The sequence below is a fragment of the Giraffa tippelskirchi genome, chromosome 6 (genome assembly GCF_054371585.1).
Source record: "Giraffa tippelskirchi isolate mGirTip1 chromosome 6, T2T-mGirTip1v1.2.pri, whole genome shotgun sequence".
In the NCBI taxonomy this organism is placed as follows: domain Eukaryota; kingdom Metazoa; phylum Chordata; class Mammalia; order Artiodactyla; family Giraffidae; genus Giraffa; species Giraffa tippelskirchi.
The window spans coordinates 45,703,413-45,720,373 of record NC_137280.1 but is presented as its reverse complement, the minus strand read 5'-3'; the positions used below and the strand labels follow the sequence as shown (position 1 = coordinate 45,720,373).

Below are 16,961 nucleotides of genomic sequence, written 5' to 3'. Positions count from 1 at the left end.
GGAACTGGCTATGGAAGCGTTAAACTTATTAACCAGAAATTTATGAGTATAAACTTTAGTGAGGCAATGCACATTTTCCAGTAAATTTATGTATTTATTTTTTGGTGTATAAAAGAACTCAGTGATGTTTTCTAGAGCTCTCTGCACCCAAGTAATTTACCAAGAGTACTGGAAATATGAATAATACAAAAATAAGAGAAATTTTTTGGGAATATTGAATTTACGTAGAAGAAATGATTGTAAAACTTCCTTTATTGTGTTCTAAATATAGAGCTAACAAAATATGTCATGGACATAAGCCATTACTGGATTGATTTCCATCAAACACAGCGTTGAGCAGGTCACCCCAAGCTCAAAAACATCACTTCTGCCTTATCACCTACAAAATAAAGCCTGAATTTCTTACCTTGACATTTAATATTTTCTGTGCTCTACCCATAAAACATATTTCCTAGGTAATTTACTGCTGTTCTCCTTTGTGTACCCTTCAGTAGAGTCAAAATGAGATTCCAATAGTTCTTCATATTTATTTATTGTCTCCATGACTTTTTTTGTTTTTGGTTTGCTGTTGACTGCTTAGCAACCTCTTCCCTCATTTCTAAAATTTGATTTTAAAAATTACTATTTTACCTTAAAATTATTTATATATTTAAATTTGCATGGTTTAATTTAGTGTAAATTTATGTTTGCAATTATTTATCTTAAACATTCTTTTCTTAAGAATTAAAAGTAAATTCTTCTACCTGAAAAATGAAGTCTTCGTTAACCTTACATCTTTTTTTTTCCTAGCTGTTATCTGATCTACATTCTATCTTTTACAGTTATATTTCTTGAAAGGACTTAAAGATGTAGTTTAGGTTTAATTAGAGCTTTGACTACTTTGTTGCTATTGTTGTTTAGTCGCTCAGTTATGTCTGAATCTTTTGCAACCCTCTGGACTGTAGCCCATCAGGCTCCTCTGTGCATGGGATTTCCTAGGCAAGAATACTGAAGTGGGTTGCCATTTCCTTCTCCAAGGGATCTTTCTCACTCAGGGATCAAACCTGCGTCTCCTCAATGTCTCCTGCATTGCAGGCAGATTCTTTCACCACTGAGCCACTGGGGAAGCCCACCAAAGCAATGTCAGTGGAGTTCTGGAAAGTTACAAAGATCACTATAGATATATCTCATGGAGGTAACTAAGAAATCAGAGAAAGCAAATGGAGATCTTTGTAGGCTAGTTGTTAGCAAACATTTTTGTGAATCTATATGTACTCCCTAATATACTAATATATTATGAAAAAGAAGGAAACTCTGCTGTTTGCAGCAACATGAATGGACCTTAAGGGCATTATGCTAAGTGAAGTAAGCCAGACAGAGAAAGATAAATACTGCTTAAAGATAAATACTGCTTGATGTCACCTCTATGTGGAATGTAAAAAAAAAAAAAAAGGCAAACTCATAGAAACAGAAGTATAAAGGTGGTTGCCAGAGTCAGGGGTGTGGGGCAAATAGAAGTTGGTGAAAGATAATGTCTCAGGATCTAATGTAAATTATGATAGTAGGCTTCACTGGTGCCTCAGTGGTAAAGAATCTTCCTGCCAATGCAGGAGATGCAGGTTCAGTCCCTGGGTTGGGAAGATCCTCTGGCGAAGGAAATGGCAACCCACTCAGTATTCTTGGCTGAGAACTTTCATGGACAGAGGAACTTAATTGGCTACAGTTTATGGGGTCGCAAAGAGTTGGACACGACTGAGCACAGCAGAGTATGGAATGACTACTAAGTGTAATAAACACGTTGTGACTTGTGTATGGCCTGAAAAGGGTGGTCAGAGGGTAAAGACCACACATGACAGAAGAGCAGAATAAGAGGTGTGTCATACAAACTTGGTCCTAGTTTTCCATTCCTGTGCAGAGTCAAATCCTGCGACATCGTTTCTCATACCCTGAACATCTTCATACACTAAAAGTGACTAGACTAGACAAAGAAAAAGCTTTTGGAAGTTTTTTTTTTTTTTTTTTGCTCAGAATGCCTCTTTAATCCTAAAAAAGGCTGAGGGGCCTATTTAACATCATTGCTCCCAACCTGTATAACCACTTGGCTGGCCCACAACGGGCAACAGTTATTTTGCTTGTATTCTGGAACACAGAGAGGCTTCTAGGTAAAATCCATTTATCATTAGTATCATTAAAGTTGAGAAGTAGTGCTATCATGCTGCCAACATTAGATTGTCCATGCTGGCAATTTTAGGGGAGATCATTTTTTTAAAAATATTCAGAAGTAGTACAAAAATAAATGTCTAGTATTTATTCCTCCATTTATCACATGATTACATAGCACATACTGTTCATCAGATACAGTTCTAAGGATTGACTTTTTATACCAGTCATACAAGTCAGATTCTATGATTTACATCTTTGTCCTATAGATGAAGAAATTGCAGTTCAGAAAGGTGAAGTACGTTGCCCAGGGTCACACAGCTAGTTGAGATTCGACCTCAGATAAGCTGCAGATTCCCGTATGTGGCAGCATGGTGACTAATGAATACATTTGGAAGGAGTTTAATAGCTCATTGTAGTGGCTAATTTGATTGCACTTACTTCCTTTATGGTATCCAACATCTGGGGTGTGTTTAAAGATTGCTTAGGTGCTGAAAATGCTGTCAGGCATTTAAAGGTCTGGAAGTACAGATAACTTGAAAACCCTCCAGCTACAAACACCAAGGATTGCTCAATAAATTATAACTAACATCCTTATAAATGCATGGCTGAACTGCTAAGAAAGGGAAATTGCCTTGGGCCAGAAATGAAGAAGGAACTGAAAATCAGGACAGTGAATTGGCGAGCTGACACTGAATGCCTGGAGGTATTTATCACTTTTAATAACATAGGGGTTTGAATTTAATACCAATGTAGGGAGAGTTGGAACGGAGACCCACACCTTTTATAGGATTACCCCTGCGGTATGAGTGAGAATTCAGGGAAAGGAATTCTCAAAAGTTGTGGGAAGGACTATAAATTTATACAGCCGCTTTGGAGAGTAGTGTAACCATGTCCCATGAATTCAAATATGTCTATCCTTATGACCAAGCAATTTCTTTCCTAGGTTTATGCCCTGGAGAAATTCTAGGCTATGGAAAAAAATCAGACATGGACAAGAATTTTATTGTAACATTGTTTGTATCAGTAAAAACTTAGAATGGGAGAGTAGATAAATGAATTATGCTATATTCATACCATGGAATACACAGAGTAGTGAAAATCAATGTCCTGTAAACACGTATCATCAGGGCTAATTCTCAGTAGCTTCACTTTGGTGGAAGAGAAAGAAAATTTGCAGAGTATTTGCAGCATTAAGACTAAGTGCTGAAAGATAGAAAATCAGAATTTTAAAAATAGTAATTCTTTTTTTAATATTTTATTTATTTATTTGGCTGTGTTGGTCTTGTTGCAGCATGTGGGATCTTTAGTTATGGCATGCAAACTCTTAGTTGTGGCTTGTGGGATCTAGTTCCCCGACCAGAGATAGAACCCAGGCCGCCTGCACTGGGAGCATGGAGTCTTAGCTACTAAACCACCAAGAAACTCCCTAAAAATTGTAATCTTAACCTCCAGAAGGAAAGAAACCAAAAAGGACTTCTAATTATCCTTCTCCAACAGGAAAGCTCCATCAGCACTTGAGATGATGTGGCAGCTACCCTCCGGACAGACGCTCAAAACAGGTCCCGGCTCAGTGAGAAAGAAATGGTTTTGCTGGATATTTTCTACTTAAATGAATGTATGCATATTCTCATCTATTGCATCAAAAAGCAAAACAGCTCAATATTGCTGTAATTATTCCTTCTCCTCACGCTGCATCTTTGCCTCTCTCTGGCCTGGCCAAGTGTCTCCTCTTTCCTGAATCTACACAGATGCTTGTAGTCTCAAACTTAATGCAAAATCATTTAATTCCCTTTGGTTTTTAAACCTGCAGTTTTAGCCCATCATGCTGCTCACCAAATAAAGGATGGTTTTAAGGATCTGTTTATAACTGTGTGTACTTTATAATCACCTTTTTTTCCATCACACACAATTAAACGAACAAAAACAAGAATCCAAGAAGACCCCAGGACATAATTTAACAATTACTGTTAATTCTTTAAAAACATCTTTATTGAAAGAAATTCAATATTCACATAAAACAATTCACCAATTTAAAGTGTATGACTGAATGTTTTTTAGAAAGTGGGAAACCATCAGCGCAATGAATTTTAGAACATTTTTATCACCCCTAAGAGAAATCCCATCAGCAGTCACTCATCATTCATCCACCCTATTTCTGCCTGCACCTTCCCCTCTCAAAGCTCTTTCCCCCATTACCTGCCACCTGCTTTCCCACCAGCCCTGCTGCTGCTGCTGCTGCTAAGCACTTCAGTCGTGTCCGACTCTGTGTGACCCCATAGACGGCAGCCCACCAGGCTCCCCCGTCCCTGGGATTCTCCAGGCAAGAACGCTGGAGTGGGTTGCCATTTCCTTCTCCAGTGCATGAAAGTGAGAGGTGAAAGTGAAGTCGCTCAGTCGTGTCTGACTCTTAGCGACCCCATGGACTGCAGCCCACCAGGCTCCTCCGTCCATGGGATTTTCCAGCCAAGAGTACTGGAGTGGGTTGCCATTGCCTTTTCCCCCACCAGCCCTAGGAGACCACTAATCTACTTTCTATCCCTGTAGATTTGCCTATTCTGGATATTTCATATCAGTGGAAGCACACAATATGTGGTGCTTTGTAACTGATTTGTTTCACAAGGTTTATCCATGCTGTAGCATGGATTAGTATTGTATTCCTTTCTATTACCAAATCATAAGATAATATATGGACATATAAGATATTATATGAGTATGTGTGTGCTCAGCCATTCAGTTGTGTCTGACTCTTTGCAACCCCATGGTCTGTTGCCTGCCAGGCTCCTCCGTCCATGGGATCTCCCAGGCAAGAATACTGGAGTGGGTTGCCATTTCCTCCTTCAGGGGATCTTCCCAACCCAGGGATTGAGCCCAAATCTCCTGTGTCTCCTGAAGTGGCAGGCGGATTCTTTACCACTGAGCCACCAGGGAAGCGCATTGTATGCACATATCACATTTCATTTAATCTTTCATCTAGTAATGAACATTGGGTATTTGGATTATTTTCACTTTTTTGGCTTTTATGAATATTGCTGCTACAAGATTCATGTATAAGTTCTTTGGTGTCATGTGTTTTCATACCTAAGTTTATACCTAGGAGTGGAATTGCTGGGTAATATAACTTGATATTTAACCCTTTAAGGGCCTGCCAGACTATTTTTCAAATTGGCTGCACCATTTTACATACATAGCAGTAATGTGTGAGGTTCCAAGTTTTACAGAGCTTTGCCAACACTTCTTATTGTTTATCTTTGTAACTGTATCATGGCCATCCTTATCTTTTAAGTGGTAATCTCATTGTGGTTTTAATCTGTATTTTCCTAATGAATAATGGCATTAGGCATGTCTTCATGTACTTATTGGCCATCTGTATATATTCTTGGGAGAAATGTCGGTGAAGCTCCTTTGTCCATTTTTAATTGGAATATTTGGTATTTTTTTTACTGAATTGTAAGAGTTAATCATATATTCTAGGTATGTGTCATCAGATGTATGATTTAAAAATATTTTCTCCCATTCTTCGGGTTGTCTTAACTTTCTTGATGGTAGCCTTTGCATCAAAAAAGTGTTTGTTTTTGATGGCATACAATTTATTTTTGTGTGTTTGTGCTTTTCACGACATATCTAAGGAAGCATTAAATCAGACGTACACCTTTGTTTTCTCATAAAATTTTATAGTCTTAGATCTTAACTTTGAGATCCATTTTGAGTTAGTTTTTGAATGTAGTATGGTAGAAGTCCAACTTCATTCCTTTGCATGTGGATATTCAGTTATCTCAACACCATTTGATAGAAATATTGATGAAAATATCGATCAACACAATTTGATGAAAATTTTGAATTACTTTGACACTTCTGTCTAAAATCAAGTCAACATAAATGTGAGGCTTTATTTCTGGTCTCTAGATTCAGTTTCATTCATATGTATGTCTGTTCTTATGCAAGTACCACACTGTTTTGATTACTGCATAGCTTTTTAGTAAGTTTTGAAATAAGGAAGTATGAGTCTTCCAACTTCACTCTTTTTCAAGACCGTTTTGGTTATTCTGGGTCTCTCACACTTCCATATGATTTTAGGATGAGCTTGCCAATTTTATTAAAGAAGTCAGTTGGAGTTCTGGTGAGAATTGTGTTGAATCTGTAGATCAGATGGTGAGTACTGCCATCTTAACAATCTATGAATATTGGGTATTGTTCATTTTATTTAGATTTTCTTTTACTTGTTTCAACAATGTACTTCTAAGTACTGGCTAGCCTGAGGAGGTACCGTCACTCCCCAGTCAGAAATGTTCTCAAGGTGTTAAACATCAAAGACAAAAACTGTTTGATGTCAGTTATATGTGGAAGGTAAAAAATAATACAAATGAATGTATATGCAAAACAGAAATAAAGTCACATGTCTAGGGAACAAACTTATGGTTACCAAAGGGGAGAGGGAGGTGGAGAGGAACAAATTAAGGCTATGGGATTAATAGATATAAACTACTATATATAAATAAATTAGCAATATACTGTATAGCACAGAGAATTTTACCATTATCTTGTAATAATTTATAATCCCGTATAATCTGCAAAAATACTGAATCACTATGTTGTAGACCTAAAACAAACATAATATTGTAAATCACCTATACTTCCAATAAAAAATAATGAAAAGATGTCAAACATCATAATATACAGAAAGTTTTAAAATGTAAACAATACAAAGTCTAACTTTAGAACCCATACTTCTAAACATTCTCCAATATTACCTCTTTTATTCTACAATTAGTGAGAAATTACCAAAAAATTATATTATAATATTACAAGAGGTATTACAAACACATACCTCTTCCTACTCTTAAAAAATATGAGATTGATCAGTTGCATTACAAATGCATTCAATGGCATAATTGAATATTGTTCCAAATAGAAATAGCTATGAAAGTCAAAACATTACCAAAAAAAAAAAAAAAGAAGCAATTGAAATGTTGATGGGTAATCAAAGCAATTAAAACAGAAATTGTTCTTGTGTAATGCAGTGAAAGAACACATGCTTCCAAATAAGACAGACCTGGATTCGGATTTTGTTTTTCCCACTAACTAGTTGGGTATGTTGTTAAACTGCTCTGGGCTGTGATTCTGTCCTCTGTAAAATGCAGTGATAGTAGTGGGTGAGGGATTTCCTGGCAGTCCAGCGGTTAGGATGCCACTCTTCCACTTCTGGGAGCATGGGTTGGATTCCTGGTCAGGAACTAAGATCTAGCATGCCTTGCATGGCAGGGGAAAAAGAAAAGAGTAATTGTGGTCACAAAATTGTAGCTGTGTGTACAGCTGACTAATAATTCAATCTCAAGTTTGACACAAAAGCCAGGTTAACTACCTTTAAGAAAGTTACACTCTGAGGGAGATAGAAATGTCAGTGGACACTTAAGTTGTGGCAAGCAGCTCAAATACTGAACAAATACAGAGATCATTTATTTTTGCTTAGAAGCAGACAAGACACATATCTGAAAAATTCAGTCTTGCATTTTTTATTTCCTAAGGTGGTAGTCTGTGAGTGCCTAATTTTAATTTTTCACTGGAGGGAGACTACTTCGTAATTAAATATTAGGAAATGTAAAAGGTTAACCATATTTCTTTGTTCCCAGCTTAAATTCCAAAATAGCCTTAGTGTCATTGCTTTTTTAAGGCAAGTTTTTACATAATGCCACTTTATTAAAGATAATGAAGTGAAAAGGAAGAAATAAATGAGTTTTTTGGATAATATTTTTCGCAAAACAGATCATATGAGTCAGTATATGCTGAGAGTAAGGAATGCCATCCTAAAATAAATGAAATCTTGGGTTCAGTGTCAGAAATTTGATACTAAAATATGCCTAGGAATATGACTGTCAGGGGCAAGCATTTACAGACAAAAGGATCTCAAAATACATGTTGGAAAACAGATGTTGCAGAAAACATTTATCATCAATTCTAGTCTATTGGTTTTTACTGATCAACAATTCTGTTTCTGTTTCAGGCTCACGCTTCAAGATGAAAAACTCTCCTTTAAAAATGAAAAGAAGAAAAGAAATGGCAAATTGAAGAGCAGCGACTCAAGTAAAACATACAAAGGCAAGGCAATGCTGTCATCTTATTGGAATGGTATGTTTAAATGCTTCATAAATATTTAGAAGAATTGTGTATTGAACAAAATCAATAAGCTTTATTATGCATGAAAATGAGGATACAGACATAAATGACTGAGGACCTGATTATTAGATATGCAACATGGTTACCTGGGCTTCCTTTGTGACTCAGATGGTAAAGAATCTGCCTGCAATGCAGGAGACCTGGGTTCCATACCTGGATCGAGAATATCCCCTGGAGAAGGAAATGGCTACCAACTCCAGTATTCTTGCCTGGAGAATCCCATGGACAGAGGAGCCTGGCAGGCTACAGTCCATGGGGCTGCAAAGAATTGGGCATGACTGAGCAACTAACACAGACGCATACACATGATTACCTAATAAATTATCAGCATTTAATTAATTCATTCTTTCCTTCCTCCATTCTTCCATCTGTCCACCCATCCATGAATTCATTCATTTGTTCATTTAACTTTTGGTTTTCTAATCCTCCCAGACAAAGTAAGTTTAGCTGCTTTTCTTTTTGACCTCATCAGAAATATTTCATGGTAGATATACAATAACTCAGTGTGAGTCTCTCACATATATGGAACTTAGCAAAAAAACTTAGACCTCACAAGAGACATCTCTGACTCTCAGGACTAAAACCACCAGAGGGCTGGAGGTGGGGTGGGTATTTTCCATAGGAAATGGACCAATATTTGCTTTGGAAGGAGAAAAGTTGGTGATGATTTGGGTACCATGGCTTGCAGAGTATTTTTGTAGAGAGCTGCCATACTCTTTTCTTTTAAATTTAAATTCCCCCTAGGCAATGGTGGGTCCACTAATTCTGCTAAAATGTACCTTTAGCCTTCAGTGCTAGGGCAGTTTTGATGTGCCGCATTATGGCTGAGCATTAGTTGGCATTTACAGGGATGTGTGCTTGAGAAATAAGTCCTGTGTTACTTATTCCTTGATAGCTAGATAGGAGCAATAGTACATCCAGTCCTAGGCAGAGTGCCTGGCTCCCCAGGGTGTACACCAAGTAGAACTGTTTTCCTTTCTAAGTCATCTTTTATTTGCTTAGTCTGCTCTTATTTCCTCCTCCTTTTCAATAAATTCAGTATCATGTTACAGTATTCTGTAGCAGTTTTCATTGTTTAAGCTATGTTTCTTAACAAAGGCTCTCACTACAATGAAAAATCATTTGGAAATCATTTTGGGAATTATAAGCAGAAAGCATGTCAGGGTTAAAGCTTATTGAAAATAAGTATCAAAGATATCTGCAGTTTGATATCTGTAGATTTCCTTTCCATGATTTATGATGTAATGCAAATATATATTATAAAAAGTTATTGATATAAAGCATGTTAGATGGTGCTTGCTTGTAAACATGCCACATATTAAAAGCTAAATGGGGAAATTAAAGAGAGAAATGTTACCTGATAATATTTAAATGTGGAAATTAAAGTGATAGAGATTTTCCCTGAGAGGGCTTGATGGCAGAATTTCACAAGCTGCCAGTATCATTTGAGTTCTCAATTTAGGAGGTCCAGTGAGTCAACATTATCAGTTCAATCACTGCCAATGTGACTGATAGCATTATTTGAACTCTCAAGAGACACATATAAGCCAGTTTGCTAAAGTTTTCATTTAGTATAGGACCAGAAATTACATGGGTATCTGCCACCCTGGTTATCTCCTTCCTCATATAAACATAGCAGTGAGGTCAAAGCAGCCATCAAAATACCTCTTGGTCCAAACAAATTCAATACAAAGGAAATGACATAAGTGGTCAGAGCTTTGGGAGACAATACAGTGATGTTTAAGATACTACCTCAGTTCAAATATGGACTTTGCTACTAACTAGCTGGGACCCTGGGCAGGTTGCTTATCCTCTGTGTGTCTCAGTTGCCTCATCTGAATAAAAGGGGATAATAGTAGTAACTACTTCAGGATGTTGTTTTGAGGATGAGATGACCTAGTGCAGTGTAGAAAGTGCTCATAACAGTACCTGGTACATAAGCCATACTGTATATATGCTCATCATTTGAATTCATTCTGAGAAGCACTTCAGGCAGAAATGAAGAAAACTATCTCTCTGTGACCATCCTCTCTTAATGACCCTCTCTTAATGATTCATTTGTGCTGGGTCCTGTAGCTTTTTGTCCTGCTCGATAGGTGTGGATAATCACCAATTCTCTTGGTTCTCCTTTTACCAGGCTTCATGTGGAAACCTTTCATCCCTTATAAATAATTTCTTATGTAGAGTAATCCAACTGAGTAGATAATTTTATATTACACTCTATACTCACCTTTGTTGTTTAGTTGCTAAATTGTGTCTAACTCGTTGGACGGTAGCTCGCCAGGCTTCTCTGTCCATGGGATTTCCCAGGCACGAATACTGGAGTGGGTTGCCATTTCACCTTATAGCTCTCTTTATTATTATTTTTACAGCTCTCTTTTTGAATTTAGAAGGACTTTTCTTATTTTCTTTAGTTAAGAGACTTTCATATCCTGCCTTACGGCTTTGCTTTGCAAGACATTCTTCCTACTTAGGACTTCTTCAGATAACTGGCTTAATACAGCTTATGTGAATTTTGCAAGTCCATGTCTTAGGGATTTGATAATGCTAGTGGTGATAACGATGATGACATGATGACAATTAATAACAATATTAGCGCTATCTTTTATTGAATCTTTGCTGTGTACCTGGCTCCATATTAATGCTTCCTTCATGAAATACTAATAATAAACTGATGAACTAGGTACTGTTTATCTTCGGTTTATACATGAGGATACTGTGAATAGAGAGGTTAAGTAGCTTGCTCGACATCACACAGGTAATAAATGGCAAAGCCTAGATTCTGTTCTGGGCTAGAACTCCAAGGTCAGCATTCTCAGAGATGATGCTGATGCTAAGTCGCTTCAGTTGTGTCCGACTCTGTGCGACCCCATAGACGGCAGCCCACCAGGCTCCACCGTCCCTAGCTGATAGATTCCCAAAGAATGCCTCCCCCTCACCCCTGCTTTCAGCTGCATTTGAACCACCAACTAAGAGCAAACAAGAAAACACTCTCTACATTTTCCTGAGGTGATACTAAAGAGAGAATCAAATTCAAGGGAGACCTAAATGATCCTTCACACATACTAACACAGATATGGGTCCTTAGGCTAATTAAAAACTTAATAGTATGTTGAAATCAGTCTTTATAACAGAAAGTATATGGACTATGTGAAATGATAGTAAATATTCTTCTATTAGCATCAAAATATACCCAGGCATCTTTGGAATTGTTTCCTGAAATGTGTATTTTGAAAGTTTCCATCTATGGAATATCCCATTATGTAATAGTTTCATGTGATTTAAGCCATAATTATCATTCATTTTCTAACAATTCTGACTTTGAAATCAAAGGACATTTAGGAAGTTCCTCATTCAGTACTATATTCGTGTCTCCAGGTCTCTGCTTTATCTCTTCCAGAATCTCTTTCATTTCAGTCTCTGATGCTGCCTCTCCACTTAATAACTCAAAAATTAAAATCCTGCATGATACACTGAGTTCTTTGGAAAAACAGTTGTCTGAGTTTGTTTTAAAGTGGCAAGGTGAGCAAGATACAGGAAGGGGGCAAGTATGCTTCATGCTAGCAGTCTAAGTTCAGTGTCCTGGTATAGAACTTCTCTGTCTTCTTATTTCAGTATTTAATTAATTTCAGGGGATTACATTGTTTATACTTCCTAATTAGGCCTACTGGCCTTCACCATTGTTCTCTTGTCTCTAATCAGAAATCATTTGTTTTGGGAGCTATGCAGGATGGAGTTAGATCAGGGCTTTTAGAACATTCTATAAATTGGATTCTGTATATTTGTAAATTATGCTGATAAGCACTTTTGTAGCACAATGAGGTCAAGACAGTCTCATCGAAAATGGCCTTTTCATGCTGTACTCAAGCCAAAAAAGGGAAAAGATCATAAAGGTACTATGTTATGTTTGCAAAAGAAATTCAGTGCAGGACAGTGGTTACTTTTTGACAGTGGTTACTTTCAGCAAATGAAATAAATTCTCAAAATGTACAGAATTTAATTAAAGATATGTTTATGAAAAACATATTGTATGAAAATATACAATGTTACATGATATAAAGCACAGAAAAATATTAAGATACAGTTCATGATTTTAAAGAGTTTGTAATTTAAAAGAGAGACTAAAGATACACATGCAATTAATTAAATAGAAGAAGACAGAATATAAATGCCCTTTGTCAGAGGCACAGTTTAGCCTAAAAGAACATAGCTGGATTGAATTTATCTACTAAAATTTAATTCATTCATTTAACTGCTATTTATTGAGTGCCTACTATGTGCCAGGTCTGGAGATACAGCCCTTGCTACTAAGGGATGCTGATCTTTGGAAATGAAATTCTTGACTCATTTTCAGGATACAGGGTAAAAAATGGAAGTAGCTTTAGCTTTGGGGTTTGAAAATACCGAATCAAAACCTGGCCCTATCAATTATTTATTGGGTGACTTAAGCGAATAATTTATAATCCTTTTAGCTTTATTGCAGAAATTAGAGGGTCATCTTTGATTCCCTCTTCTAACTTCATCCTAAATAAAGGTAATCAACAAATCAGTCTTTCAATATTCCTTGAACGTTTTCCATCCTCCCCATGCTTTTATCCCTGGTCCAAAGGCTGGCCCTCATGATTTGTTTATGGATTCCATACCTTAAATTAGTTTTGGATTAGTTTTGTTTACAGATTCTAAATTAGTTTTGCTCTTCCCATATCATTCTTCTTCAATCTATCACGCCTGTTGTAACCAAAGCTATCTTTTTAAAACTTTTCCCTGAGTATAACAGTCCTCTCCTCAAAACTCTTCAGTTATGTCTCATCACCCAGGAAATGCAAGTCTGTATTTCTTAGGAAGTAAGACCTTTAGTGAGCTGAACTCTGCTTACATTTTTAACCACACATGCCAATCTTCCTCCATATCCACCCTATGTTTCTCTAACCACCAGCGTGCTTTATGCCTGTGTGCCTTTGCTCATGCTATTTTTTGTTTGTTTGTTTTTGTTTTCTTGGCTGCACCACAGGTGGGATCTTAGTTCCCCAGGGCTTGAACTGGTACCCTGTCCCCTGCATTGGGAGTATGGAGTCTCAACCACAGCAATTTTTTTTAATGCCAAAGTTTGAAACTTCATCCTCATTCTCACTTCACCAATCCTATCTGGAAAACTTTAAAATTTTATTGTTCCTTTGACACTTTACTCAAATGCAATCTTCTTTACAGAGTGTTCCTTGATGATGTGGGCACAGGTAATTTTTTCATTCTTTAATACTCACACAGCATATTTAATGTATCTATGCTTTATGTGTTTTATGTATATAAATACATATTTTATGTATAATCCATATGTTGGCACAATACATTATAATGTCATTATCTTTGTATATACCAATTGTCTCAAAAAGACTGAACAACTGAGAAAAAGACTAGTTCTTTTTCTCTTTCAAAGGTGAAGGCCCTTCACCTTTGAATTCTCACTTCTAATGTAATGTCTGCCAAGGAGAGGCTGTGCAATGAATATTTATTTTAGTAATGAAGTTTGAGAATAAGTGGAAAGAACCAAGTGCCTTGTGGAAGAGATGGTATTTAAGGCCTTGAAAAACTTCAGAAATATTTCATGAATTTAAAAAAATGTAATTTGGGGATGTCTAGTGTTTTTATATATATATATATATATATATATACATATAAATACTATATATATCTTCATGATCTTCCCTTTACTGCTTAAGTATTTTGCCAGCAAAACTTTGTCTTTTCCATTCAAGGCCCTGGATGCAGTGCTCTGAGCATGGTGAAGACTTATTAAGTAGGGTAATAGTCTGATTTAAAGAAGCATTTTCCTCATGTCTCTTTAAAAAAGGTACCATTCTGATTCTCCAGTACTATGTGGTATTGAAAATGCCTGACTTTTTAGCTGAGTCATAGATGTCTGTATACTATACCTAATATCAAATAAAATGCTGATATTCACTCTATATATTTAATTTCTCCTGAACATGCTAAAAAATATGTAAGTAAGTAGGCCTTTGATTGTCAGTGGAAAATATATGATAACCCTGGGCACCTCACTGCTTTTCAGTTTAGCTCTCCCTGGGCAGATCACCTGAGTCTGACTGTAAAAGTATTAACTTGGGCATCTTTCCAATGCAAATCATGTCTATCTCAGGTTTTCAGTGATGGTTATGCTCTTAGGTATCCTGGCAGGTTTCTTATCTGAATTTTGAAACAGCACTAACAATACTTTCTGGGATATTCCATTCCTTACTAGTGCATGTTTCTACTTAAGTAGTTCCTTTAAAATACAGATAAGGGACTTTCCTGGTGGTCCAGTGGTTAAGACTTCCTCTTCCAATGCAGAGGGTGTGGGTTTGATCCCTGGTTGGGGAACTAAGACCACACATGCCTGGAATCCAAAAAGCAAAAACATAAAACAGAAGCAATATTGTAACAGGTTCAATAAAGTCTTTAAAAATGGTCCATATAGAAACAATCTTAAAAAATTAATTAATACAAAAATTTTAAAATATAAAGATGAAAAACCACTGACACCAATAAAGATATTATGAATAACAGAAACCCAGAACATAGCGGCTGGCAAAAGACAAGGAAATCTATACTCTTGCAGTCTACTTAAGGATAACTATTCCCTTCATTTTAAACCACGTTTACTAAAATAAATCTTTTTATTTTGGTAGCACATCATGGTTAGGAGACAGAGAAGTTGGCTTTGGAGGCTCTGTTGAGTTTTCTTTTTTCCACAAGAAAGAGAACTTATGAAGGAACCTCTACTGCCTGTAGATCTTCCCTTAGAAACCCTTGCATAATAAAGTTATTGGCTAAATTCGAGGAGCTCAGCAAAGGAGCTCAGTATTCTTGCCTAAAAAGGCCCATGGACAGAGGAGCCTAGCCGACTACAGTCCAAACGGTTGCAAAGAGTCAGACACCACTGAGCGACTGAGCACACAGGCACACACACAGGAAGCATCTAAAGGAAACATCCTTGAGTGCAATTCTGTAGTATTGGAGATGCAGCTATAGATATATAGCCATAATTTCATGTGGGTGGTAATCCACATAATTACATGAGGATTAGGAAGGCAAACTGGAAGGAAGGGCTAGCTTCCTTCATCGCTTTCCTCCTGTCAAAACCTGAAGGTTTGCTCCCAACCTTTGAGTGTCTGTACTTTGGGAATTTTCAGCGGGACCTGCTCTAAGCCAAGCCAGACGGCCTGATGGACGGCTACTTCATGTTAGTGGTACACCCTCAGACCCATGCTCCTTCTCACAACTCTATCCACCTCGGACCCTGAGCTGGTGGAGGTGCGAGGAGAGGCTCAGAAGGAGCGCGATGGGGACGACCCCCTCTCCGAATGCTTTTGCAGCTGCCAAGGAGTAGCCAACAAGCGCCAGATTTACGTGCACTTTGAAAGAAGCATCTCCACCATTGGCTTTCGGAGCGGCGCTGTCGCTAGGGAGCGGCGGGCAGGGCGAGCCGAGACCCGGGAGCAGCCCGGGCGGGTGTTCCCGTCACTTGGGCGAGAGCGCCGCCGCGGGCGGGCGCGGACACGCACGCACACGCGCGCTCCCCGCTGGTTCGAGCCCCGCAGCCCCGGTCCGCCCGAGGGCGCCCCCGGGCGCGTGCCCTAAGCAGAGCCGCACCTCCCGGCTTGCCGCCCGCCCCCTGATTCCCGCCGCCGCCGCCGCCCGGAGGAAAAAGGAACTGGGAGCCTCAGCTCCAGGTCCCCCGGCTCGGGAGCTGCGGAGAGCTGCGGGCTTGGGGAGGAGGAGGAGAACGCGGTGAATGAGTGCCCGCCTCGCCTCCGAGTTGTGTGAGTTGGCGGCGCCGCGCCCCGGCTTCCGGCTCTCGGCGCCCCACGCGCTCGCGGCTCCCGCGGCTGCAGCCTACGCCCGCGCCCGGAGCCCCAGCTCACCGCTCCGGGGGAGACGAGGCTCCCGAGCTCCCGGCCCGGCCCCGGTCCAGCGGAAAGCAGGGGTGTCCCCCGGCAGAGGCGCACGGCCGCGCGCTCTCTCGCTAGCTCCGTGGCCCTTCGGTCTCTCCATGGCCTCTCATCAGCAATCCCGGATCCAGGCTTACCTGGAGAAGAACAGGATCGGTCCGCTGTTTGAGGTGAGGCGCTGGGGTGCGGGCGGTCCCGTTTGTCTTAGGAAGAAGGGGTGCAGAACACCGCGGAGGGAAGGACGGAGAGAGAAGGGAGGCGCCGGAGGGGCGCCTCCGTGGCCCCGGTTCTCTGGCATTCGCTCTGCCCGGGCCAGGTGTCCTGGAACGCGCCCGCGCGGTCACCTCTTCGGTTACCTGGGCGCGGACAGGTGAACTCTGGAGGGGCCAGCATGACCCAGGCAGGGATAGTTTGAGGTGTCCGGCTGTCCTGTACCGCTCACCACATGCACAGGGGCCCGGACAGGCTGAGACGGATGGATGCACACACTCAGTCTTACACACGCTCACTTTTTTCCTGGAATTCACACTGTCTTGCGCGTTGCTTTCTTTTTTTTCTCTTCCAAATGTGGGCAGTAGTAGAACCTGAAAAAGATGGAGGAGGTGCTTAGCAGTGGGATGGAATAAGGTTAACCGGGAGAAAACTGAATTGGTAGGGAGTAGGTTTCGGCAGGTGCGGGCGTGTTGAATGAAATTGTCGAGC

General features: G+C 39.3%; 1 protein-coding gene across 8 annotated transcripts in view; it reads left to right on the top strand.

Annotated features, from left to right (window-relative positions):
• Positions 1-8,140: 8,140 nt before the first annotated feature.
• C6H8orf34 (chromosome 6 C8orf34 homolog) overlaps positions 8,141-16,961 on the top strand; it is a 348,003-nt gene continuing 339,182 nt past the window's right edge. For 2 of the 8 annotated variants that reach the window (XM_081501834.1, XM_081501835.1), the window contains exon 1: positions 8,141-8,265. In XM_081501834.1, the coding sequence (XP_081357960.1) occupies positions 8,263-8,265 (3 nt within the window). In that variant the 5' untranslated portion in view covers positions 8,141-8,262. Of the gene's footprint in view, positions 8,266-15,762; positions 16,430-16,961 lie in introns of those variants that run through there. The other 6 variants (XM_081501829.1, XM_081501828.1, XM_081501833.1 and 3 more) reach the window with 4 other exon arrangements.